Source organism: Danio aesculapii, chromosome 12, assembly GCF_903798145.1.
Source record: "Danio aesculapii chromosome 12, fDanAes4.1, whole genome shotgun sequence".
Taxonomy (NCBI): Eukaryota; Metazoa; Chordata; class Actinopteri; order Cypriniformes; family Danionidae; genus Danio; species Danio aesculapii.
The window spans coordinates 20,453,535-20,480,939 of NC_079446.1; the positions used below are offsets into that span (position 1 = coordinate 20,453,535).

Genomic DNA, 27,405 nt, shown 5'->3' on the forward strand with positions numbered 1-27,405 from the left:
TATAAAACAGATCATGTCTGTTTAAGATTACTGCATTTCTACAAGAATGAGGAGTAAAGAGGAGGAGCAAACCAGTGTATGAGAGATAATAACAAAGAGAGTGAAATAGAGCAAAGATCCTCACCTGACAAAGTCCAGAGCTCCACCTAGTGCCTCTTCTAAAACCCTCAAACATACACACAAACACACGCGCACACACACACGCACGCACGCACGCACACAATTATTTGTATTTTCTTTTCCTTAATAATGCGCTTCTGCAATGAAGTAAACAATTCATAAGTAACCTTTGAGAAAAGTTAACTTTGGTCTGAATTAGTCAACAGCCAGGGCATTTATCCAACATTTTACAACACACTTGAACTCTTGAATGTGTGTTTATTCACATATTTTGCTATATCTGATCGCTGAACTAACAAATACAACACAAAACTACCCTTTGTGTTTTTGTTTTGTTGTGTACAAACAACATAAAGCTAAAAAGCATTTCCTCATTCAGATAAGTACTGTAAATATATGATTATATAAATGCCATTACACTGATAACAACTTAATTCAGCTGGACAAAATCCAAGACATATCAGTAGAGTGCAGTTTTGCACATATTTACACGTCTCTCCCACACTGAGTTGAGATTTTGTACTTGCCCATTCCAAATGTAACAAAGTTCCAGTAACTTCTTTTCGATTATGTGGAGTTGCTATGATTAATCACACTCATTGTAAAAATTGAAATGGTCCAAACGCATCTCCCATAGCAGTATGAACTATTTTAGGCAGTGTTGCATTATAAAACTTGGGTATAAAAAAAAACAATGTCAAAGATATAAGGTTTTGTATCAATTGGTATTGATATGAATGAATTTAACCTGCATTTTGTTTGTAAATCTTATGACCTTAAACTGGTAAGCTGACATGTCGATTTTTATTTACAAGCTCTTCAACACCTGCAGGCACGACACTTATTTCCACAGCCTTTGTCCATTAAAGCCTGCTGGTTTTTATTTGAAGGTCTGTTTTTGCCAGGATAAATTAAAAGGATGTGAGGTTTACACAAACTCCAGAGTGTTTCACTTCCTTTCAGTGACACATGAAACCAATGCTCAAACAATGTTCAAGATAGGGCCAAAGAACGCTGAAAGAGACATTTTGTACGGTCAAGTCAAATTTTAATGACCTCATGTCAACATTAAACACTGGCATCACCAGTATCTGATATTTTCAACTGCTGGTTTCTCATTAATGTCATTTTTACTGCGGTTATTTAGGTACTGATCGCTCACAGCAGAATGCATAGCATGTTTATGTTAAAACAAAAACAGAAAAGAGCTTTGCTGCAAGTGCTGTACATTGGGACCCTGAATCATGCTTGTTTTGTATGTTATGTTTGAATGAGCACAAGCAATGAGCTGCTGGCTGCAGTTTACTTAACAGCCAATGGTGTCACTAATAGCATGTGTTTCTTCATAAAGCCCCTTAAAAAACTGAAATACCAAAACATTGATTAAATACAATTTCACTGACTTATAAACTGCCACCAACATTTATCAGCACCATGAAATAAACAAGATATTCTGCTTTATAGTCTTTGCTAAAAGCAGGTCAGCTTCACACAATTCAAAATACACTATGTATTTTGGCAGAAAACCTAAATAGGCAACTCTGTGTTGCTAGTAGAAAAAAAAAATGTAAATGCAACATTTGGCAAAGCAAGTTTGGCTGACGATGCATATTTATATGAGAGAGGGAACAATTAGGAGTTAAACTCCAACAGACAAACACACCACAATATTCTAAACCCCTTTGTACACACACACACACAGAAATCAATGGGAAAAAAACATGCTTATATATGGCTCATTAAAATAAGCAAAACCAGATGAGGCTCTAAGGCATAATTCAATCCTTGATGACATATTTAACAAAAATAAGCCAAAGATTTCTACTGGACTCAACTATACTGACCACTCAGATGAACACAGACACATTTGCCAAGCAAAAGCTAAAATACAGATCAAAGAAATGATGATGAAGATACAGATTTATGGAAAAGCACTATCTGCATAACATCTTCAAGTCAAGATTAGATAAGCAAAATGTGACAGCAGGGAGGCAAGGAGAAAGGAAAGATAAGCTAAGCATTTTACCTCTCAACACGCTCTCTCTCTTTAGCATCTCTCCCTTTGCACATGGACGCCAGACCAGAGTGAAATCTAGAAGCTTTTAGACCATATACAACTGACAGAGACAATCCATCCTGTAAAGACTGGGGAAGAAGTCACTGTAGAGACAAGCAATGCCAAGTGGGATGGTCTGGGAAGGACAGGACAGCCCAGTGAACCAAGAAACACGTGACAGGAGAATGTGCCCAGAACCATGATGTGGTTTCACACCAGAGAAGCCTTCCTACCACAGTGCTTTTGTTAGAGGTTGACGGTTTATGACTGTTAAGGTAAAAGAAAATCTGAAACGGAACTTTTTTTGGATTTACTCACAAACATCAGACCTTGCCAAAGCCACAACGGCTGACCCAATCCAGGGGCACAAGGAGATAACGAAAAGCTGGCCAATTCATCAAGAACTCAAATGAATGGAGATAACAGTTCATTAGAGGGCTGCAATGTGGATCGAGGCACGAATCAAGATGAAAAACTTTTAATGAGGGTAACAAGTGGGTCACGGTAGGAGAACATAACATGGAATGATGCCAGTTGGTCCATCTGGCCAGACAGACGATCAATGTAGTCTCTTTATTCGTTGGGACATCTGCATCTTCCTGTGTCAGCAATGAACTGAAAACTCAGTGCCAAAGATAACCAGATCTGATCTGTGAACAAGAAAACCTGACGTTTATTAATAAATAAAAAAAAACTCTCCCCAGTACAATGTATTTAAAACAATATAATAACTGCACCTTAAATGTTGAAAGACTTACATTTTACTTTTAACTTTAGATTCATTTTAGACAGAACCACAGGTATTAAACTTCCTCTCCTTTCATGTTTTTTGTTTAGTTTTTTGCATTTTGCATTTAATGAATAACCAATGACCTTCCTTTAATTCCTTAAACCAATAATCTTCCTTTTTGCCACAAAAAAAAAAAATCACCTTCAAATTGGAAGGCCTAATTTCATTTTTTTCAGTGAGCCATCCTTTTAATGTGAGCAACTTGGTGCTAACTTAAAACAGGAACATTAAATCTTTACAGCGTTTGACTTTATTGCATAGTGAAGTAGAAATCAAACAAACTGAAGGTTGAATGGGGAATCAAATTGAATGTGGAATCCCGGGGTCTCTGTGTAAATGTTTTCAAAAGGCCATTAGCAACAGAGATTTGTATCCTCCAGTCCTCCTTCCATGTCTCTCCTCAGGCAATTATTCCATCTCTACTACTCATCCATCAAACAAAACCTGGAGACTTATCTCCACTACTGCATTATGTTTGACAGATATATTGCCCAAAGTTAATGCCGGATTTTTTTTGATAAGCAACGATGGGAGAAAGACAGTGGCCTCATGAGGCTTTGACAAAAAGTGGGCCATTTTTAATGCTCATATTGAGAAACATATGCAACAAAAATAATTAAAAGAATGCACAAGTAGCATTTTAACTATATGTTAAGAGGCCGTTAAACTGCAGAGTAAATTAACATGCATTTAGAGCATGGGTGCTTAAACTTTTTCTTATAAAGGGCCAAAAACAAACTTGAAGTATTTGAATGTACCAAACCGTTTTACATAAAATTTTGTCATGGGTAATTTCCTAATTTATTTGCTAATATCTAAAAATAACTGGAAAATTGCTTTAAAACATATTAATTAATGATGCAGTCTCATTTTTAACATGTTATCATGCACATATTACAGTAAAAACATAATTCAATCTATAACATAATGGAGCTCAATGATGATTACACTAGTCGAGCTGCTTCTGCCTTTGCCTTCATTTGCTCGCCGATGTCTTGTGCATCTGTCAATTAACTGTATTTACATTTTAAAAGTCTGATTTATTTACATGTAATTGAAACATTGAATTTCAGTTGGGGCAATGCAGTGGCGCAGTAGGTAGTGCTGTCAGCAAGAAGGTCACTGGGTCAGTTAGCGTGTCTGTGTGGAGCTTGCATGTTCTCCCTGCGTTTGCGTGGGTTTCCTACGAGTGCTCCGGTTTCCCCCACAGTCCAAAAACAGGCAGTACAGGTGAATTGGGTGGGCTAAATTGTCCACGGTGTATGTGTGTGAATGAGTGTGTATGGATGTTTGCCAGAGATGGAGAGGCATCCGCTGCGTAAAACGTGCTGGATGAGTTGGTGGTTTATTCTGCTGTGGCGACCCCGGATTAATAAAGGGACTAAGCCGAAAAGAAAATGAATGAATGCATTTCAGTTGGCTATTTTCTAGCTCCTCAATAAAACAAAGAAACTAAAGCTTACATTAAATTCAAAATGATGATTTCTGTCATTCACACTCGCTCCAACCAACTCCCCATCATTCTCCCTCTCATTTCAAATGGGATGGCAGGCCAAACCAAAGCTTACCCTGGGCCAACTTTTGCCCACAGGCCCTACTTTGGGCATTTCTGATTTAGAGGTATATTTACACAACTACATTGTTTACTTACACTCATTTTTTTACACAAAGTTTAACTTGGAAACTATGCAAATCTTTATGCATGAGCACCTGGAGACACAACACTCTTGTGTCACACAGAAACATTTTCTTAAACAAGGAATACAGGAACTGGATGTTTCTTTAGGTAAATGTGTATTATCACATAATAAAACTGAAGATATTCAGAGTTTGAATTAATAAAACAGTCTACATTGTAGAAGGGGTGGGGGATGATATCAATACACCACATTTTTTCATTGCATTATTGATACATGGACAACCAAATAGAAATAGTCAATATTTTATTGTAATAGTTGGTTTAAATATTAAGACAGTGGTGTTGATTTTATAAATATTTTTTTCCTGATCAGCCAAGTCACCTTTAGCATGCAGTAAATTATTAAAATATGGATGGCAACATGCGAATGCAACATAAGCAAATATAAATTTTCAATAAAGTGTTGGTCAAGTTTGTCTGCTTGACAATTCTATTTATTTAAACTGCACAATTTGGCACAAGATACAAATTAATGATCTGAATATTGTAAATAATATCCATATTTAGACATTGGATAAAACGTTAGAAGTGTCTGCATTAACAATAAAGCTATAATGCTTTAAGACGGATTTAAGCATTTGTATTTTTAATTAAAAATGGTTCATTTTGATTGTAATCTTTTAAATTAAAAATGGTACAGAAAAATACATTTTGATAACAATACTGATTTTATATGGCTCTAAATAATGCATTATTTATATAACAAATTACTATCAATGACAATCCTATGCGTGCATAGAAGAATGCAATTCAAGACAACAATAAAAATTTGCACAGTCTGATCTTTAGTGAAAACACTGCAAATCACCCAAATCTGTATGCATAGTAGGCCTAGTAGATCACTTCATATCATTCACTGTGTTGTGCCAACATAATCCAAAAATCATTGCTACTAGCTTTCAGGGCATAATATGAAGTCTTACAGACATTATTGCACCTCACAACATGATCTGTGAGCTCTTGGCGCTTGACACTGTTGGGATTCTACTACATATTACTGTAACTGCAAAAATGAGCTTGCTTTATGTTAAGGGAAAAGGTTTTATACATGATGATGTGGTTCTCTGTTACTCCATATAAAAACATATGCAATTTTACATGGACTAACTTGGGTGGAGGTTTGATCTCCCTCCAGATCTGGCTTTTTGCACTCTTACGAAGAAAATTCTGAGGGGAGGCTTAATTGAAAAATCATGTTGTTTCGCTCTTTCCCTCACTCAACCACAGACTGAACCCATCACCTCTGCAAAAAAACAGCCTCTTTTGCTCTGTGACAGTCACTGCTCTTAGGACGCTGTGTACAATACTTTACAGCTGACAAGGCCAAATAAATCAAATCACCAACTTCTGATCCATCCAACGAAATAAATATGAAAAATAGAGTTGCATTTTGGAGAGCGTAATCCATCCACATTCTACAACAATATATATGCGCCTACAAATCAACTATATTTCTGAAGTGTGTGCCCGTGACGTGCAGGGATTGCTAGATAACCTCAGGTGCATCAAATATAAAAAATATTGGATCAATCTTTGCTTAATACCAATAAAAGATCTCATGTTTCTTGGTTAACCAAGTTCTTTGGCATAATCGACATATTGCAAACATCAAAATCCGCTACAGAAAATATAACTTCTTACCACCTGCCAAAGGCGAATGATTTTCCTAAAAGCATAAACAGGGCTAAACTTTGTTGCCAGGAAAAACTGTTTCTGCATATTCCATGTTAAACGACTAACCAAAAGCCATTTCCAAACCACACATAGTTTAACAACTGTCTGGAGTTGTTAATTTCCATCAAGTGGGCACCAATGCTTTAAACAATTGCAATTACCCAGATTTAAAAGCTCCTCAAACCATCTCAGATTGAATACGCAAGCAGCCAAACAGCTGACGGTGCACATTTAAAAACCAACCTAAAAGCTCTGCTGACTCTAAATGAAGACACGAGGGCAGCAACAGGAACAAGCGGATGGAAAACAAAGATATTAGCCCTTCCAACCTCCAAACGGATGCGCTTTTCTAATGTGACCCACTTACACAAATACGCATGCATTTGAGCAAGCAAATAAGTCAAGAACAATACGTTGTGGCCCCCATTAGTAGACAATGTCTTCATTAGAACTTAGAAACAGACTGTGTTTTTCCCAGCATGCTTCAGGTTTCTATGGCCCGCTGCCAAAGAACATCCTGAGTGATCAGCACATCTGGGATCCTCATGTGAGCACCGAGCATGCATGTTTAACTGCGTGCAGAAGGTATGTCAGTGTCTACATAATATGGTGGTCAGAAGCTCATGTGTACGTTTCTGTTTATATTCTGGAGTGAGTCAGAAATGTTCTCAACTCATAATTATGACACATGCATCTCACTAAACTATGAAAACATGCACTCCAAGTTAAAGCCTTAAAAAGGTTGTATCATGAGGAATCAAATTTTCCTTGAACTTTCCGTGAAGAGTTGGAGCGTAGTATGAAAACATGCAGTACCTTTCAAAACTTCCTGTTCGGTGGAAAAAAAAAAAAGACCATAAATTTAAACTAAACGGCAACTTTTAAATGTCAGATAATTTATCAGATTTACACATCAGCAACACATTTTTGGTACTCAAAAATATAACGTGACGAGTGACAGTGATGACTAAAGAGAAAGGTGGAGATATACTATTCTTCTTGATTTGAGAATAAATAGTAAAATCCTGGGAAAATGCTGTCAAACTTTTCACTTTACTGGCTGTATGTAGCACACCAAGCCAGATTCTCACAATCTTAAATAAGTGGAGAAGAATACTGCATGTGTTTTTGGATGTGCAAGGTTATTACAGAAAAGTAAAAACAGGCTGTTCAAAATAAATAACATAAAATATAAAATTTTAATAAAAAAAAACTGAATAAATAATATATAAAATAATATAAAATACAATAAAAAATATATATAATATAATATAAAATATAAAATTTAATTAAAAAATAATTAAATAAAAAATATAGAATATAACAATTTATAAAATTAAATTAAATATTAAATATTAAACAATATTAAATTGAATAATTTTTTTTAAAAAAATCACAAAAAAATATATGAAATAATATATTATAAAATAATATACAAATTTATTAAATAAAAAAATAAAATAAAATATATATAAAATAATATAAAATAAAAACTAAAATAAATTAAATAAAAATAAATAAATATAATATAAAATATTAAATTAAAAAGTTGCAATAAAACAAAAAATTATAAAATTATATTATATAGAATAATATAAAATTTTATTAAATAAAAACAATAATATGAAATAAATTAAAAATATAAAATAATATTAAATTTAATTAAATTTAAAGAATAAAATAAATTGTCAAAGAACTGATTTTTTTCATGGTTTCTTGGGCTTGAAAATAAATATTTTGTGAATAATATTGCCTTTGGATCAACTCTCTGTAACATATAATAAGCTACAAAATGACTATTAGTGGTCGCTCAAATGCTATTCGGAAGACATCATTGTTACACATTTAAGTCTGTCATTAGTAAACCAGCCCTGCCCATCCAATTCCTACACAACTACTTCTATAGAAACTTCCCAAAACTTAAGTCCTAGTAAAAACTTTTAATGAAAAAACCAAAGACAAAAACACATACCATCTACAAGCACAATGCAAAATCCAGGTGTTTGTGCTACAGTACAGAGAGGCCGTTTCCCAATATTTTCTCAACAGAAAGGGCTGTGCCTCAGGAGCCCCAGCTGCTCCTTATCCCAGCACAGGGGGGAGATTTGGGGGCCCACACCAGTTCACACTGCATTCAGTTCCCTTTAACAATGATGTCAGTCTTGCACTTATGCAACAGGGTCAGCCGTTACTCAGAGAGAAAGCAGGGGAGTCTACTGGGAATTTTGGCTATAAGAAAAAACTGTAAGGGGCTCTAGAAAGGGAACATCAAGCAATTAAATGTTCTATTCTAATCAAATATTCAAACTTGGTGCATTTATTAGACGATTGCAGAAAGACGTCTTTTATCTGCATATCTTTACATAAGCCTGTTTTTTTTTTTTAGACACACATACAGGAAATTAGTTATTATTAGTACATTTTGTTCAACACAGCTCCTCCGAGAGTTGTTTTGAATGCTTGGTTCAGTAAATAGATGGATGCTAGGAAACTGATGTACTGTCTTCCTGTCAAATGATTTAAACAATGACAGCCTATGTGAAGGAAATCACCATATTAATCAATGGTAACACAAGAAGCACTGTTGGTGAAATGAAAACAACAGTCTCTCACGCTGCACAGGCCAGAGCAGGACCACAGCTGCTATTGTCTTGTTCAGAGAGCTGATGCTTATTTTGATAAATGAGCAGTTGCTTCAGAAGGTCCTGAGGTTTGTGTCTGCTGAATTACGGGTATGAGTGTTACTGTGCCAACCTCATGGTCATGGTCATACCCACCATTATGCAGACCTATTCATAGTGAAATTTGAGTAAAATGAAAGAGCTAAATGCAACATATTACATTCATGCATTTTTCTTTTGAAAAGATCTTTAAGGACTGATATTAAGCTTTTTTGTAAAATATTCACAAACCAAGTAAGGTAGCACTGTTGATTTAAAAAAAATAATAAATAAATAAATCAATATTTATCATTATTTAGCAAGGGCTTTATTTTAACTAGCAAATTAAAATCCAATTATAAATGTAATTGACATTACAAAATATTTTTGCAAGATGAACCAATTCTGAAATTAACAAAAAAAAATTAATAAATATATCAGTAAAAAAAAAAAAAAGAAAAGATTAATAAATAAAAAACTAAATTAATTAAAAGCATTTAAAAGAATATAAATAAACAATATAATAATAATAATAATAATAATAATAATAATAATAATAATAATAATAATAATAATAATAATAATAATAATATATATATATATATATATATATATATATATATATATATATATATATATATATATATATATATATATATATATATATATATATATATTAATAAATATATCAACAAAAAATATACATAAAAATACATAAACAAAAATATATATACTAGAAGAAAAAATAAAAATATTTTTATAAACTGAAAACATAATGAAATAAATACAATGAAATACATTTCATTAACCACAAGTAATGTAAATTACTACATTTACATTTAACTTTTAACAAATCCCTAAACAAACAAACAAACAAAAAAGAAAATATCATCACAGTCTGATTTTTCTGGGTCATCACATAAAAAGTAAAACAAACATTAATAAAATTGTAGTTATAACTGATTTGAAGCAGAACTTGTACATCACAACAGTTCTCTGACTCAAGAACTACAGACAGAAAGTGGAGTTATCCATAAACTTCCTGGACTAGACATCCTGTTCTCTAATCCTCTACATGCTCCTTCCACTGAGTAAGTTGCAGAAATATAACAACGTATGGAAAGACAGCTTTGTTGTGAAACATAAGAGCAATGACCAGTCACGAGGCAAAGCTCCCCTGATCATCACCATGATGAAAACAGATATGCATGGACAGCATGATCCTGACAGCATGACTAGTTTGCAGAATGAAAAATGAGCTCTGCCCATGGGGAAAACTTCTTCATTGTTTTTAAATAAAATGCACATTTAGAAAAAAAGACATGGCTAGGAATGATCAGCCTTAAGTAGATGATAGTACTCCAACAAAAGAAATATGGGAAAGCAATTTCATATATAACCATTTTATTTAACTTTATTCCTTTTGTTATATATATATATATAAATATATATATATACACACATACATATATATATATATATATATATAAAAATATATATATAATATAAATATAAATCCAATTGGACTCGGACACAGCTCGACTGTCAGCAACAAAAGCTATTTTATGGCAAAAGTAATTTATTGTAAACAAATAGGCCTGTCACAATAATCAATAAATCAACTTATCGCACAACACATGGACATGGCCTAAATCATTTTTGGTGATGCAATATATATCGCCCATATATAAAAACCAATTATTGCCAAATTTTAGTTGATTTTTGATTTTAACTGTGCAACATCTTTATTGAAGGAGTCAGTATCAGTATGGTTAAAAAAACACTTTAGTATTTACTATAAATTACTATAGTATATTTTCATATGGGTGTCTGACAACTGAAAACAGATTTCGCAAATTTATTTTTTTACCAAAATTTGTTCAAATTTATTATTATTTATTTGGGATATGTGTTTTCATATTCTGATTCCAATGCCTAATTATTAATTTGTTAAAATTACTATAATTAAATGAAATATTCTTAAGAATACAATATTATATGTTCTTTGGAAGAGTGTACTTGCATTGTGATGATATTATATTGTCATTCTGGTGTAAATGGTCTTAAAATGACAATAGTTTAATTGCAATATACTTTAGTGCAATATCAAGTCGAGCTTTACTGTCATTTCGCTACATGTGTGGACATACAGAGGAACGAAATGTCGCGTCTCACAGGACAACGGTGCTACATAAACTAATCATAAATACAACACAACACTGGACATAAGAGTTATTTAAAAAAACATATACTGTAAAATATTTAACTATACACATAAGACTTACAGTAACTATAGACATAAAATACTTAACTATACACAAAACAGGCTATACAAGAACTTTTACATGAGACTGAACAATGTTGTGCAGGATATTGTTCAAAGAGAGTCATTAAAAGGTAAATATTGTGCAAAAAAGGTATTTAAGGTTTTATATTGTAAAAGAGTTATTTAAGATTGAAGCAAGCAGTGCATCATGATTGTGGTACATTTATAGTAAGCATCCTTTTCATTATTGAGTTCTTGTAAGATAGAGTTTAGATAAAGTGTCAGGTGCATAAGAGAGAGGAGTGTTTCTACAGGTGGTTTGTCAAGCCCACTCACCTGAATAAAGCACAATTTGAAATGCACAATGTTTCCAAGAGACATGGGGTGAAGAAAGTGTTTATAGTGCAAATGAGCAACCTGGTGCAAGAGTCAGAGAGATGAGGGTGTTGTACAAAAGAAAATAGTTATTGTGACAGGCCAATTCACAAATACAATAAATATAATAAAACAACAAATAAACAAAAGATAAATTTGATTATAATTATATCTACTCCAATCAAAACATAATTAAACTGAGTGTGAGCACACCCTTAATCTTTCAGCAGTATAATTATTTTTTTTTACATCAACATCATCTCAGACTCTTTATTGTTCAAAATCACTTAAAGTACGTTTTGGAAAAAGCAAAAGAAACACGCATGTTCTTGTGTTGAAGATAATAAAGTTGCATGTTGTTTTCAGCAATGACAAAATGGAACAGCAAGCCTGCAGGTCCAAACAAAATGCACCACAAATGCATTACTTCACATATCATGAAGAAATCAAACCTCAAATGTACCATACAAACAACCTCTGGCTTTTGGGTCTTTTTAGGATGGTCTGAAATCACTTGTTCTCACACATACAACTCTGAACCTCTAGAGTGTTTAGGGGCTCAAACATGTGGAAACATCCTTAAATAGAACTATATTAAATTATCTCTGCCTCAACAGACACCAATCTCTAAGCCCTTTGCACTCTCTCTCTCTGGTTGAAGAGCTACGTATGCTGTTAGCTGTCAGCATTACAAAAGCCATTAAACTCAAGATTTTAAAGGCCAAGCAGGAAATCATTAAGTCAAAAGGGCCTCTAAATGCAACCCAGGCACACCCTGATGCGAGTGTATTGCTCGTTCATATATTTGATCAGTATTATCTTACTTGACAACCAACAAAAAACAAATATCAACTAAAAACAGGTAAAAACCCTATGCACTTTTACATTCATCTACATGACAGATTAAAATGCAAAACAAGTTTCAAAGCACATGTATTTAAAAATGATAGCATTGTCTACAAAAACTAAAAACAGTGAAGTCATGCATATAATTGTTCTGTCTACAGGCATGTGCAAGGACTTGACAACAAAAACAAAAGTGATGGACTATAGGATTGTGTTTGAACATGCGCACTGTAGTATAGCGTTTCTTTCTTCGTCTGACATGTATAATTCAATGCTTTAAGACTCTGGATCCACACATCATTTTCAATTGTTTCCAAAATATTGGTGATGCACAATGAAATGACTGAAAATACTTTCGTCCCTGTACTGCACATATGTTAATTTACTTTTTGGGTTTTTGAAACATCCCAGCTATATGTTGAGAAAAAAGTTTGGTTGAAGAAAAAATGTTGAGAAAAGACAGTGAGGTGGAGTTACTGCTGTGGATTACACAGGAGTATAAAGTTGCAAATGCATATGAGAATATAGATTGGGAGACATGCCAAAACAACAACTGAGTAAACATTTTGTGTCCTTTGAGAAAAAGCAATGTTTAAAAATGCTGTCAAAACAGTGAACATCCAAAACAACTGCTTTACAAATGTCCTCCATTTTAGCTGAATTGGTCAGTGTCACATGATTAAAATGCAACAGATTTCAAAAGCCTCCACACTGCGACATGAAAATGGCTTTTTCAGATTTACCTTTTGAGAGCATTTTCTAAAAGATACATTTTGATTGTCTAAATACGATATCTCAGTGTGGAGAGAAAAGAGCGAGTCTTAAAAGGATAGTTCACACAAAATTTAAAATAATTTTTGGGGTGGGATCAAAATCGGTGACATAGCGCAAATCTGCTAGTGGAGTGATGATGGGTAGGTTTCTCATTGTTATTCATAGTGGAGTTTTCTTATCCTATGAGATAGGGGTGGGCGGTACACCGGTGTCATAGTCATCACCGGTGCGACATTGCGCCACGACATGGATTTTCTAATACCGTCAATACCGTAATAAATCAATTATGCGCCTTGAACAGCTGCATTTACATCAATAATAGCTAATTCTAAATAATAAGGCATTCAATTTTCTTCCTGCTTTATTCCACCAACACAGAGAAATGAAGATCAGCTCATAACGAGACTGAGCATTTAAAATGACCCAAACCAAAACTTTTAAAGAGTGATAGAAGTGAGACTTTCTTTTGTCCGTTCTTCCTTGAGATGTATATTATTTTGCTATTGAAAGTAATACCATGATATTATACCGTCACCATTCAAAAGATGAAAAATACCGTGATATTAATTTTAGGTCATATCACCCACCCCTACTATGAGAAGACCATGCTTCTTAATTATTCATGAGAGCACATGCTTTCCGAAGGCAAGGAAGACCTGCCAAGCTGTGAGACCCAATGACTGGGTGAGATCGCGTCTGTGCACGGCACGGGTCTAACGGGTTTGTTGCATGTCTTTTCCTGCAATTCTGTCAGGGCCGATACAGCAAAGCTGTTGATTTGCACCAAGTCTTTTTGTTGGGAGAGCTGTACGAGAATTGGAGAATGGCAGACTTTGTCTTTTATCAGTTCAGTTTGTTACCATTCAGACACATTGCCTATATTCATGCTGCTGTGTTTGCCGTAAGTTTAAAATCCTCCAGATTACCAGCAGGGTTGTTGGATGGTTAGAATAGACAGGGCAAGAGACCTGCTGCACTGCTGTCCACTGTGTCTGCATTCAGAAATGGGGATTCAGGAGAAGAGAAGTCCTCCTCAGTTACAGTGTTTATATAAACATGATAATCTTTATAATGATATAAAAAATTGTGGTTATGTGTATATAAAATTACGAATAGCAAATGTAGCAGGGCATTAAATTACTTACTGTTTATTTCTTTGTATTTTAACTTTGTAAGCTATAAAATCATGAGTCTCCTCACGGTTTGTCTCACATTTTGTGAGCCAACTAACAACAGTTGTTTGCTCCCCTCTTTTCCCCTGCTATGCTTGCCACGCCCACTCCTCCCTCTACTCTCAGCACTCCACACCCATCTCTGAGCATTTTTTGAAAAAAAAAAAAATTAACCAGACTTAGACTTGGACCAAAATATGGGGGTTTCGTGGCCCTTTAATGAAAGCTGAAAACCAACAACCATTGGCTGTAAAGCAAATTCATGAAAGTCAATGGTTACAGGTTTTCATCTTTTCTCAAACCATCTTCTTTTGTGATCAAAAAGTCAAACAGGTTAGGAGCATGTAAAGAGTAAATGATCACAGAATTTTTAGCTTTGGGTTAACTATCAATTAAAACAAAAGCATATTAGTCTGGACATGGCCCTAGCCATTTGTGTGAACAAATTTGGTTTGGAATTTGCTCCTTACCTCATATAACATGCAAAACATGTTTTCAGAATTCAAATGTGTGGGTAAGAGATTAAACATTTATTACTGTTTGGTTTTCAGCAAAGGCTCATTGGCAGGGTGGATCACTAATATATGTAAAATTAGTCAAGATCAACTTTTCTAATTAAATCTTTTTCTTATTATTATTGTTATTATTATTATTATTATTATTATTATTATTAACATTAAGGAAAGTTTAAGAAACTTAGCTTAAACATGTATGGTGTTTAGGTTAACCCAGATTTAATTTATTTGAAGCCAATGTAATGCAAAAGTCCATCTTTTCACATTTTTATTGAAGTACCTGTCTCTCTTGGGATGTCACAAACCTGCTCACCTAAATGATAAAATACATATTTAAATGCTGTTTGAAATGGTTTGATGGTCTGTAGCATGTCAAACCACAGAACAACTTCCCATAACCAAATCAAGCCAACACCCACATGTAAAAAGTTGTTTCTGGCAGAGCTAAACATAAAAAGGAACCACAAAAGCCATAAGGCTGCATCACTGGTGGTGCTATATTACATCAATGCAAATAAGACCGGATCATAAACTTTTTAGTCCGTTGCGACAAAGGCTGGTGTTGTTTTGTTACTCTGTGTTAAACGTATGAAAATGGGAAGAACAATAAACTCTAATACAAATCTTTTACAGACTGACTTGTTGATAACTTATATCGTAACATTTAGAATTCTGAGTGCACGCAAATTGCCAAATCAGTATCAGGTGTCCCATTAATTTATCCGCTTCTGTGGACACTGGACAGCATCTTCCCGTGAGCGCGCTTAATGCTCGCTCTCCAGAAGGGAAAGGTAGTGTATCAAGTAACGGGGAGCAACCCTTCCTTTAACCACAAAGGAACAACAGACTACTAGGTTTGCTTTATGTGACGTTTCGAAACATCACCGTATTCCCATCTCACTGATACACTTTATACTTTTGTTCAAAGTTTATTTAACTCGCATTTTAGCAGAACCATCACTTAATTACTGACGCACGGGAGCGCGCATCCCCTGTCCGCTGTGACACACAAGAAACCTTTATTTAAAGTCTAAAACACTTAAAACATTGAAGCCAAACTCTTCAAATATAGCGTATGAAGTCAAACTGTGTAAATAAAAACACAAAGCGATTCATAAAACATCTCTCGGAAATCGCTAAACAAATGGACAAAACAAAAACAAACTACCAACAGGTTTGAGAACAAGCAGTTTAGACTCATTAACACTGTTTAATAAGTGCTCGGGCATATTTAAACAAAGATCTTGCTATATTTCGTGTAATGTCCCAAAGCTGCTAAAAACAAGACACTATTGGAATTACGGACAAGCGAATATTGTTTAAAAGGCGTAGCATTCAACGAAACGTGCGCATGGAGTTAATTACTTTACCAACTCACCCCAGGGAAACTTGTCGCTGGTGTTTAGTAGTTATTTCCAACCTGTAGTTTGTGAATACAACGGTGTCATCAAAGTATATCTCAGCAAAAATATCTTGACAAACGGATGAGTTGCGTGAAGAGAAACCCCGCGCGCGTCCGTCTGTCATTCACGCTCTCCAGCGCGCGCCGCCAACTTGCATTTGTCCTCTGCAGCAGCTTCCGGGCGACGTGAGTATAATCTTAAAGGCATAGTGGAGCTACACAAAAATTCTAAAATCTGTCGTTAATTCTTGACCAACATGACGTTCAAAATCTTAATGACTTTCTTTCTTCTGTGGACATCTAAAAGAGGCGAAATAAAGACTAACCGTGTTGTTTTCCATGTATAGTTGTTCCACATGATGACAATGAATGGTGACATTCGTCCCAGCATCCTTCTTTTGTTCATTTGTGGTTGAAGCAACATAAAGGTGGGTAAATATGAGCAAACTTTCTGATGTCATGAATCTGGATCGAATAAACATAAGTGTAATTCATGTTCAAATAACGTTTGTGAGAATAAAATAACATCAAGTTCTATCACCATTTAGAATGCATATTTATGTAAAAGTGAAACATCATAGAAATGTTTAAGCTGCACTTATTGAAATATATAATTAATTAATTAAATATATACTAAATTGAATAGGCCTAATGTTTTAAACAATTAACTTCTTGACAAATGGGTAAAACCTGGTCGATTTTTCAAATACATATTTGTAACAGATTTGTTTTAAACAGTGAAAAACAAGTATTTTCATTCAAATACAATTTTTTTTATGGTGAAATGTATTCATAATAAATGTGATTGAAAGCAAATAATATAAAACATAATATATTTAAAATATTTTATTAATTGTAATTATTTTAATAATTAAATCATTTAAAAATGATTGACCTGGGATACATTTTAAAATATATATTTGCATATAAAGGTTGAAACTGTATTTTATTTTTTTATTATTCATTTTACTGAGATCTACACTTACAATATACATTTACCATATACAGTAGTCAACATTCAAAGTGAATTAAAAATGTTTTTCAAAATTGTCCGAGGACAAGAATGGGTGCTGTTCAATAGTTTTAGGACAGCTTTGATGAAATGTGATGATCCACTTCAAATGTTGACTATTGTATTTAAAATTTATTTGGGCAAGAAGATTATATTTTTTTCTTACATTCTATTTTGTACATTATAAATTATTAATTGTTACACTGAATGAAATTTTAGTGTTTATTTGTTCATTTATATATTTTTTTAAAATTGCAAATTACAGTACATAATTTCAAAAAAGAAAAGAAAAAAAGGAAAATTTTAAAACTGCATTTAAATTGTTCTGATGTTTGAAATCCTCTTTTCTTTTGCATACAACCAACAATCACAATTGAAATTACACATTGGAAACAGTAACAGACATAACAATTGTTCTCTTATCATCAGCCTTTCCATTATTCATTATTTTGAATGAATATGCTAAGTGTCAGAGACACATCACTGTGGTTTGCAACTAAGTTCCCTATAATACAATTTCAGTTACAGCAATAAAAGACGTCTTTATGCTCACAGAGCTGAAGTTTGAAAAGACAATGAATGTTAGTTGTCTGCAAATATGAAGTGAAACATCATGTCAGCGTAACAAATCTAAAACAGAAAAAAAAAACATGTGGTTACCATGTATTAGACAATGGACCCTGAAAAACTGAGACACATTATTGGAGCCTTTCCAATATTGGTTACTGGTCATTCATCAGACCTGGAAACTTCACAATGATTCCAAGAAAAGTCCCTTTGGAGAAGCCAGAAGTCATGAATACACTGGTATTGAAGATTCCGTCCATTCAGTTAACAAGCTAATGACACTTGAATCAATTGTTGATGACATTTGCTGTTTGTTCATTCATTCATTTTCATTCGGCTTAGTCCCTTATATATCAAATCACCACAAAAGAATGAACCGCCAACTATTCCAGCATATGTTTTACGCAGCAGATGCCCTTCCAGCCACAACCCAGTACTGGGAAACACCCATACACTCTGGCATTCGCTCACTACGGCCAATTGGACTTACCCAATTCACTTATACCGCATGTCTTTGGACTGTGGGAGAAATCGGAGCACCCAGAGAAAACCCATGTGAACACAGGGAGAACATGCCACACAGAAATGCCAACTGGCACAGCCGGGACTCAAACCAGTGACCTTCTTGTTGTGAGGCAAAAGTGCTAACCACTAAGCCATCGTGCTGCCCTGTTTGTGCAAACTACTTATTTAAATTGAGCAATTTAACTTAAAATAACTTGTTATATGTTCAATCAACTTAAATTTGTAAAAACTAACAAGTTATCCTAAGTTCTTCATGTTGTCTTAACACAAATCAATTATGTGGAACATAGCATGTTTTACAGTGTAAATATTAATGCTTCAAACATAAAAATATATATATTCATAAGTATTATCTTTGTGTAACAACAAAATCTTCATTTGATTTTAAAGATTAAAAACAAGACATGTCATTGTACTAATACTAGACCCATTTTGATCCATCTTCTGTGAACCATCATTTCTCTTGCAGCAGGAGGGAAATTTGATTGCAAATCCATTTGGTATTTTGATACATAGGAAACAGATGTGACCTTCCTCAGCAATCTGGCTCTTTATGTCTCATGCAAAACATGCAGAACAGTCTCTATGACAATTGTGAACAAATAGGGAAAACCTTTTTGCTGTCTGAAACTGGAACCATATATAGTGTATTTAAAATCAATAAAACTTAAGAAAAAATTTAAATTGTGCCACATAAAGGTGGGTAAATATGAGCAAACTTTCTGATGTCATGAATCTGGATCAAACAACAAATTTAAAACAGAAATTGTGCCTCTGCATCTATATGAAATACATAAATTAACACTAAAAATTAAAAAGATGAATAAACAACCTACAGTATACTAATAATTATACTAATCAAATTATAATTAACATACACTCACCGGCCACTTTATTAGGTACACCTTACTAATACCGCGTTGGACTTCAGTCCTTCAGAACTGCCTTAATCTTTCATAGCAAAGATTCAACAAGGTACTGGACATGTTCCTCAGAGAATTTGGTCCATATTTACATGATAGCATAACCCAGTTGCTGCAGATTTGTTGGCTGCACATCCCTGATGCAAATCCACGACATCCCAAATGTGCTCTATTGGATTGAGAACTGGTGACTGTGGAGGCCATTTGAGTACAGTGAACTTATTGTCATGTTCAAGGAACCAGGCTGAGATGATTCACGCTTTATGACATGGCACGTTATTCTGCTGGAAGTAACCATCAGAAGATGGGCACACTGTCGTCATAAAGGGATAGACATGTTCAGCAACAATACTCAGGTAGGCTGTGGCATTGACACAATGCTCAATTGGTACTAATGGGCCCAAAGTGTGCCAAGAAAATATCCCCCACACCATTACACCACCAGCACCAGCCTGAACCTTTGATACACGGCAGGATGGATCCATACTTTTATGTTGTTGACGCCAAATTCTGACCCTACCATCCGAATGTCGCAGCAGAAATTGAGACTCATCAGACCAGGCAACCTTTTTTCCAATCTTCTATAGCCCAATTTTGGTGAGCCTGTGCAAATTGTAGCCTCAGTTTCCTGTTCTTAGCTGACAGGAGTGGCACCCGGTGTGGTCTTCTACTGCTGTAGCCCATCCGCCTCAAGGTCTGACATGTTGTGCTCTCAGAAATGCTCTTCTGCATACCTTAGTTGTAACGAGTGGTTATTTGAGTTACTGTTGCCTTTCTATCAGCTCGAGCCAGTCTGGCCATTTTCCTCTGACCTCTGGCATCAACAAGGCATTTGCACCCACAGAACTGCCGCTCACTGGATATTTTCTCTTTTTTGGAAGCGTTTCTGAAATATTCAGACCAGCTCGTCTGGCATCAACAACCAAGCCATGTTCAAAGTTACTTAAATCACCTTTCTTCCCCATTCTGATGCCCAGTTTAAACTGCAGCAGATCGTCTTGACCGTGTCTACATGCCTAGATGCATTGAGTTGCTGTCATGTGATTGGCTGATTAGAAATTTGCTTTAATGAGCAATTGGACAGGTGTACCTAATAAAGTGACTGGTGAATGCTCTGGTTACTAAAGTAACCCTTGTTCCCCGAGGGGGGAACGAAAATGCTATAGTGGAAAATCCACTTATGGGGATTTCGTTCAGAAAGCCAATCATCTGAAAGAGTATGTAAACGGGCCAATGAAATGCCAATGAGTCCTGATGCTTGTTGCAATCAATTTAGCAGTATAAGCACAGCGAGAGCAAGGCTGAGGCATCCTTTTTAGCTGAAGAGACTAATACATCTAAGGGACAGTCATTATGGCGATGCAATATAGCATTTCCGTTCCCCCCCTCGGGGAAAGTGGGTTAATTTAGTAATCAGAGCATTCCCCTTCGGATGGAGAACTTCAATGCTATAGTGGAAAATCCAGTTATGGGGAAATGTCTGGGAAAACGACATAATGAGTGCACCTTACCTTCGCCCCTGATGAGAGGTTTGCCAGGCAAACGTGAGCGCACATGCATTATTATTATTATTATGGATTTAGATATATTTTTCGGTAGCCGCAAAGCGTCTAGATAATTTCTAGGAATTTAAATACGACAGTACGTTGGGAAAGCGTGGGAGGACGCTGTGGAGGCCACCTGCTACCCAAGTGGGAAGATATGGTGGCAAAAAGGTATATGGACTAGCCTTGAGAAGGGGGAGTACGCATATATTATAATATAAGATGGTTAGTGGTAAGGGAAGACACCGGTCAGTCTGTGAGGGATGACTGCACCGTGGCTGAATAAGCATACGGGATTGCCTAGTGGGGATCACGCATAACGGGCACCTATACCCAAAACGTGGGCTGACCAGAGGGCAGACCTACAACGTAATGTGCCAGCAAGTGACTCCTCCACTGAGTCAGTGCTGGGGGCCTCGGAGGAATCTCTGCAGAGCTCACCTAAGCGGGGAACTTTACTAAAAGATTTATTAAGCGCACAAATTTCCATTTTAGGCAGAATGGCGGGGCAAGCTTGTTTCGACACCTTAACCGAGTTGTTTCCTCAATCACCAAGGGTTACCTAATACCCTTGAGGAAACCGGCTCCACTCGCAGATTGTAAAACTTTGCAAATGTATTAGGTGTTGCTCAGCCTGCAGCTCTACAGATGTCTGTTAGAGAGGCGCCGCGTGCACGTGCCCAAGAGGCACAAACTCCTAGGGGACATGGCTCGCCCGGGTTCTGGTAAGCGAGGGAGATGGCACCCAATATCCATACGGCACTTTCCTGCTGCCGACCCCCATAACAGATGAAGAACTGCTCAGATGATCTAAATGATCCAAACTCGCAAAGCTCAAACTGGACAAAGTAATGAAAAGGCTGGGTCTGCCTCCTCCGGGGGCAGCGCTTGCAGGCTCACTACCTGGTCTTTAAACGGTATGGTAGGAACCTTGGCTACATATCCCTGGCGGGGTCTCAGGACAATGTGAGAGTAAGATGGCCCAAATTCCAGGCACGAGGCACTGACCGAAAATGCCTCCAGGTCCCCGACCCTCTTAATCGATGCCAACGTGACAGAAATCTTAAAGATGTGTCTAAGTGGGAGTGGTTGGAAGGGATCTGTATGCAGGCTCGTGAGAACGCATGAAAGGGGGGGCGGGGTGGATTAATTCGCCTAGCACCTCTGAGAAACCGGATGATGAGGTTATGCCTTCCCACGGTGCTGCCAGCCACTGCGTCGTGATGAGCAGAGATGGCAGCCACGTAAACCTTGAGCGTGGAGGTCAACAGCCTGCTCTCCAGCTTCTCTTGGAGGAAAGAAAGCACAACACTGATCTCTGGACCACTAATGTGGACATCTTTCTCCCCAACGCACAAGCAGTGGACTTAGTGGTCCGAAGAGCATAGTCGGTTGCAGTGTGGAGCTCGTGTAACAAGCTTGGGTCGCACCCACCCTCGTGCAGCTGGGCCAGTGCCTGCACTTGTTAGCGCTGGTAGGTGGCCATAGCGTGCAAGACAGAGGCAGCCTGGCCCACAGCCTTATAGGCTCTGGCTCTGAGGGAGGCAGATAATCTACAGGCTTTGGATGGGAGACGAGGCGGACCCCGCCAAGAGGAGGCGCCACGCAGACAAAGATTGACCGCAATGGCGCGCTCGACCTGAGGGTTCACCTCATAGCCTCTGGCTGCTCCACTGTCAAGAGTGGTTAGGGCGGAGGTCCACACAGCACGGGCAGAAAAAGGTGCCCTCCAAGACTGTGTAAGCCTACTGTGCACCTCCGGGAAGAAGGGGACGCGAGGCTTTGAAGGCTTGGCCTTCTTGTTCTCAACATAGCACCCATCTAGTCGGTCCGTCCGCGGAGCTGGGGGATAAACCATCTTCAACCCCACGGCCGAAGCAGCCCGGGAAAGCACGGCTAACATTTCTGTTTCAGGATCCCTGACAGCGCTCACCTGCCCGAAGGGGGCGAGCTGATCTGGATCCTCGCCGGACAATGAAAGCCCACCCTCCGATGCAGCAGTGGATGTCTGGTCCCTGGTGTCATCGAGCGTAAGGGCTACCATCTGAGTAGACGGATCGTTTCCTCCACTCGAAGCATGGATGGAGCACTTGGAAGAGCGGGAGGTCCGTGGGCCCGGAGGCGATGGATAATCTCCCACTGGAACCCTCAGACCTGCCCAAGTGCCCGCTGCAGTGCAGGGGACAGCTGGGGTGGTTTGCCCTTTTGCAAGGGCTAGACGCGATTTTAACTGCGCAACAGACATGCCATCGCAATGATGACACCGCATTAACATGCTGAACCCCCAGACATGCAACGCAGTGCTCGTGCCCATCATCCGGGAACAGGAAACCACCGCATCCAGAAACGCACAGTCGGAGCAACATCCTGAAAAGGACACGCTGCGCGATTGTGTTGCTCTTTTAGGTGAAAGCACAACTATACGCACCGCTCTGGAGGACCGGACCCAAAGAACCCCAGGCAAGGGAGAAAGCCCTGCTCAACTGTCTGCCGCCGAGTGTACCACACTCTGGACTGGGAGACCACTCTTGTATGCCCAAAATCGATGGATATCTGCAGGAGGAACCCTCATCGACTCTCTCAGAAGGCTGTGAAGTCTCAGAAGTGAAAAGGATGCCTCAGCCTTGCTCTCGCTGTGCTTATATTGCTAAATTGATTGCAACAAGCATCAGCTGCGCAAGCTGATGCTGCCAACTCATTGGAATTTCATTGGCCCATTTACATTCTCTTTCAGATGATTGGCTTTCTGAACGAAATCCCCATAATTGGATTCTCCACTATAGCATTGAAGTTCCCTATGCGAAGTGGAATGTATGTTGAAAGATAATTCATAATATTATTAGTACAGTATATCAATAATAATAAAATATATAACACTAATTCTTGTCATGGTGAGGAATTAAGTTCAAATGAGAAAAAATACATTAAATGAAAGCACTACCTCTGGAAAAAACAAAATAAAATAAGGATGTGTTGGGGCAGTTTTTCAGGACTGATCAACAATGCTTGTGTACCATAGGAGTCAAAGAGGTTCTGTTCATTGTTTACAGCTGACTCTCATATGCTCAGTGTTTGATAATGAGGCAAATGAATGAAGTAGATGAGCAAAGTAAGACAAACAAGCGAAAAATAATCTGCATAAAAATACCAACCGCTATTACATCTTAACATCTGGCAGAATCATTTGTCATTTTTACATAGGTAAACTCTTTAACAATAGTTACTTTAGGCATAATTACAACACACATACAGAACACAAGTTCACTAAATCAGTATTATTTCAGTTTTCAGCAGTTGAGTAACATCTTGAAAGAAAATTACAGTTTCGGATTATGACAAGCAAATCTTATGAAGAGGAGGACGCTATCAAACAGGGTCAGCTGTGTTAATTATACAAGCTTTATCCCAACCTTTGTGGCCTTGAAGACTAATTCAGTTGTGAAATTGTATGTGGAGATACTGACAAACTGGCGCAGAATTTGTTAATTATTCTACCAATAATATTTAAGGAACTTTTCGAATGCAATTTTTGTTTATGCTGAAATGTATTTAAATTATTTAAATAATACATTTATTAAATTATTAAAAAGTTATTGACCTGGGATACATTTTAAAATATACATATTTTTGCATTTAAAGGTTAAAACTATATAAAAAATATATATATTTTACTGAGATTTACTTTTACAATATGCATTCACCATATATTCATAATTTAATTAGTATAGTACATCAATAATAATAAAATATGTAACACTAGTTCTTGTCATTGGAATTAATTTCAAAAAAGAAAATGTGGGCTAGACTACATTTTTTCCATGTATGGTATTTTGTAAATTATTATAAATATTTATATTATTTAGTGTTTTTCTTTTGTAAACCAGAGTAAAAATGACAGTCATTATTTTTGCCAGCAAAACGTACCGTATAACAGGTTAGTTTTAAATTAAATTCTGATGTGATTTAGTCATCCTTGTGTTGTTCCAAACCCAAAATACTTTCATTCATCTTGACAACATACATTGTTTTTTAATGCAATCTGCTAAATTTGAGCTGAAAGTCAATTTACCTTAAAGCTCTAATCCTTTAAAATGTTCGGAAGCAGATCAATAAATGAATACATATAAATCTAGAGGTATCATGTCTTCTGAAGAGACATAATAGCTCTTTGTAAAATGATTTATTTTGGCTTTAATGCACATATGTGACCCTGGATTACAAAAGCAGTCCTATGTTGCACACATATAATTGGCAAGAGCTCAAATCACATTGTATGTGTCAAAATGGCACATTTTCTTAATGCCAACAATCATCAAGCAAAGACTGTGTGTCAATGAAGATATTTTGTAAATCAAAACTATGGATTTTTGATAGAAATAAGCATTTCTAAAACGTAATGTGAACTATAAGGTTGATATTCTCAATATTTAGATTTTTTTAACATTCAGGTTCCAGATATTCAATAATTATACCTCAACCAAATATTGTCCAATCCTACTAAACCAAATAGTGAATGAAAAACAAAAAATCTGATTCAGCAAGCAATGTTTACAGTATTCAGATTTGATCTTGGAAGCACATACGGTTGAGCTACTGTCTATGTTCACTATTCAACAATGTTCAACAAATGTAAAAAAAAAAAAAAGGGTTTTCATCATATAAATCAGGGGTCACCAATCTCGATCCTGGAGGGCCGGTGTCCCTGCAGAGTTTAGCTCCAACTTGCCTTAACACACCTGCCTGGATGTTTCAAGTATACCTAGTAAGACTTTGATTAGCTTGTTCAGGTGTGTTTGATTAGAGTTGGAGTAAAATCTGTAGGGCACCGGCCCTCCAGGAACAAGTTTGGTGACCCCTGATATAAATTATTCATGTCTCAGAGGACTTTGAGAATTAACTCAGAAGATTAAATAAGGATTTATTATTTTAAAATATTTTTATGAATGTCACATAGCGCCAATGTCACATAGATCAAACATGGCTTATATGAAAGGCAAAGGCCTCTAGATTGCACTTATTTTACAAAAATAAAATATAATCATGCCTTGATTTTTAATTATTTAATTAGGACAGTAAGGTCTGAGTTTGTTTAGACAAAAGTCTTGTCACTTAACAGAAATAATGTACAGTATAGAATATGAAGTCTTGGTGCTATGGAAAATGAATTAGCATTGTGTATGACTCCCATGAGCTTGGACGACTGCATCCATACATCTCTGCAATGAAATACAGTAAATGAAAAATGTCCTTGTGCTGTTAAACATCATGTGGAAATGATTATATCAAGCAATTAAGCAAAGAAAGAAAGAAAGAGCTTGTACAAAATGGTAGAAAAAAACAGTTGGTAGAAAGAATGGTGATAACAGTACAAGAATGCTGTCGATTGGGAGCAACATACAGAATGAACACGAATAAACATGACAGATATGAATTATTCAACAGCTTTATGCACTGTGATAATGACCTGAACACAACACTCTGAACAGGCCTGCTCTGATAGCCTTGTTTCTCTTCCTTCAGAGACTGCATGTGAGACAGACACCAAAGGATGGATAGTCCACAAGGGACAAAGAGGAACGGATCTTAACCGAAAGGAATGAAAAAACTCATCTGGAGAGTGAAATGAGACTGACGGCAACACAACTTATTACATAGGTTGGTACTGATGAGTCTCTGGGTTTGAGGTGAGAGCCATTTGGGCTGTGAGCGATAGGAGGTCTATTTTGCCTACAACAATGAATCTCGATGCTCTACAGATTTATGGGAGCTAGATGCTATTAGATCAGACATAACTTGGAAGTGTGAAGAAAAAAAGGCTAATAAAAAAGCCAATGGACACAGGTTACATCACACTACAGTATCCAGATAATAGGGAAAATGTGTCTTTTTAGAGCCAAAAAAACATAAATCGTAGGTTTTGAAGTTGTCCGGAGAATTGTAAACTTGATGGAGTGCTTCTTGTTGACCGATTGTCCTTGGCTGTTTGCATGCACACTCGTCTCCAACTTATGATCCATTAATCTCACGCGGCAACAAAGGCTTTGGTTGTCTTGGATCTGTTTTGTAGAGAAAATGAGATCAGAAACTTTAAATTGGGCATTAAATTAAATCTCCTTTGTCCAACGCTTCAAACTAAGCTTAACCTTCAGCTTGAAGAGCTTTGAAAGAGCCTTTGTGAGCCTTTTTGGCTTAGTCCTTTTATTAATCTGGGGTTGGAACAAGCAGAATAAACCACCATCATAAATGCATATTAATTGTAATTGTATAGAATTTTAATTGTATTTCATTATTCAAATGTATTTGTTTTTAAATTGACATAAAATGCAGTTGGGACTTTCATTGGAACTGTAATTCATTTACCCTCATAACTATTTTAATGTCTTGGAAATGTAGTTAAAATGTACTTTCAAATATGTTTTACACATTATACAACAGAAAAACCCATCTCCCGTATTGTTCTGTCTCCCGGAAAACTCAAGGAATTC

At 36.3% G+C, this 27,405-nt stretch overlaps 1 protein-coding gene and 1 long non-coding RNA gene across 2 annotated transcripts in view; one reads left to right on the forward strand and one right to left on the reverse strand.

Annotated features, from left to right (window-relative positions):
* Positions 1-2,223, reverse strand: part of svila (supervillin a) — a 98,745-nt gene extending 96,522 nt beyond the window's left edge. Inside the window, exon 1 of the mRNA XM_056469298.1 lies at positions 2,147-2,223. Coding sequence (XP_056325273.1) covers positions 2,147-2,174 — 28 coding nt within the window. The 5' untranslated portion in view covers positions 2,175-2,223. The remainder of the gene's footprint in view (positions 1-2,146) is intronic.
* Positions 2,224-16,484: 14,261 nt separating this feature from the next.
* Positions 16,485-27,161, forward strand: LOC130238324 (uncharacterized). The gene is made up of 3 exons (XR_008838627.1): positions 16,485-16,535; positions 16,697-16,777; positions 26,441-27,161. It is a non-coding gene; the product is annotated as an uncharacterized LOC130238324 (long non-coding RNA).
* Positions 27,162-27,405: the final 244 nt, after the last annotated feature.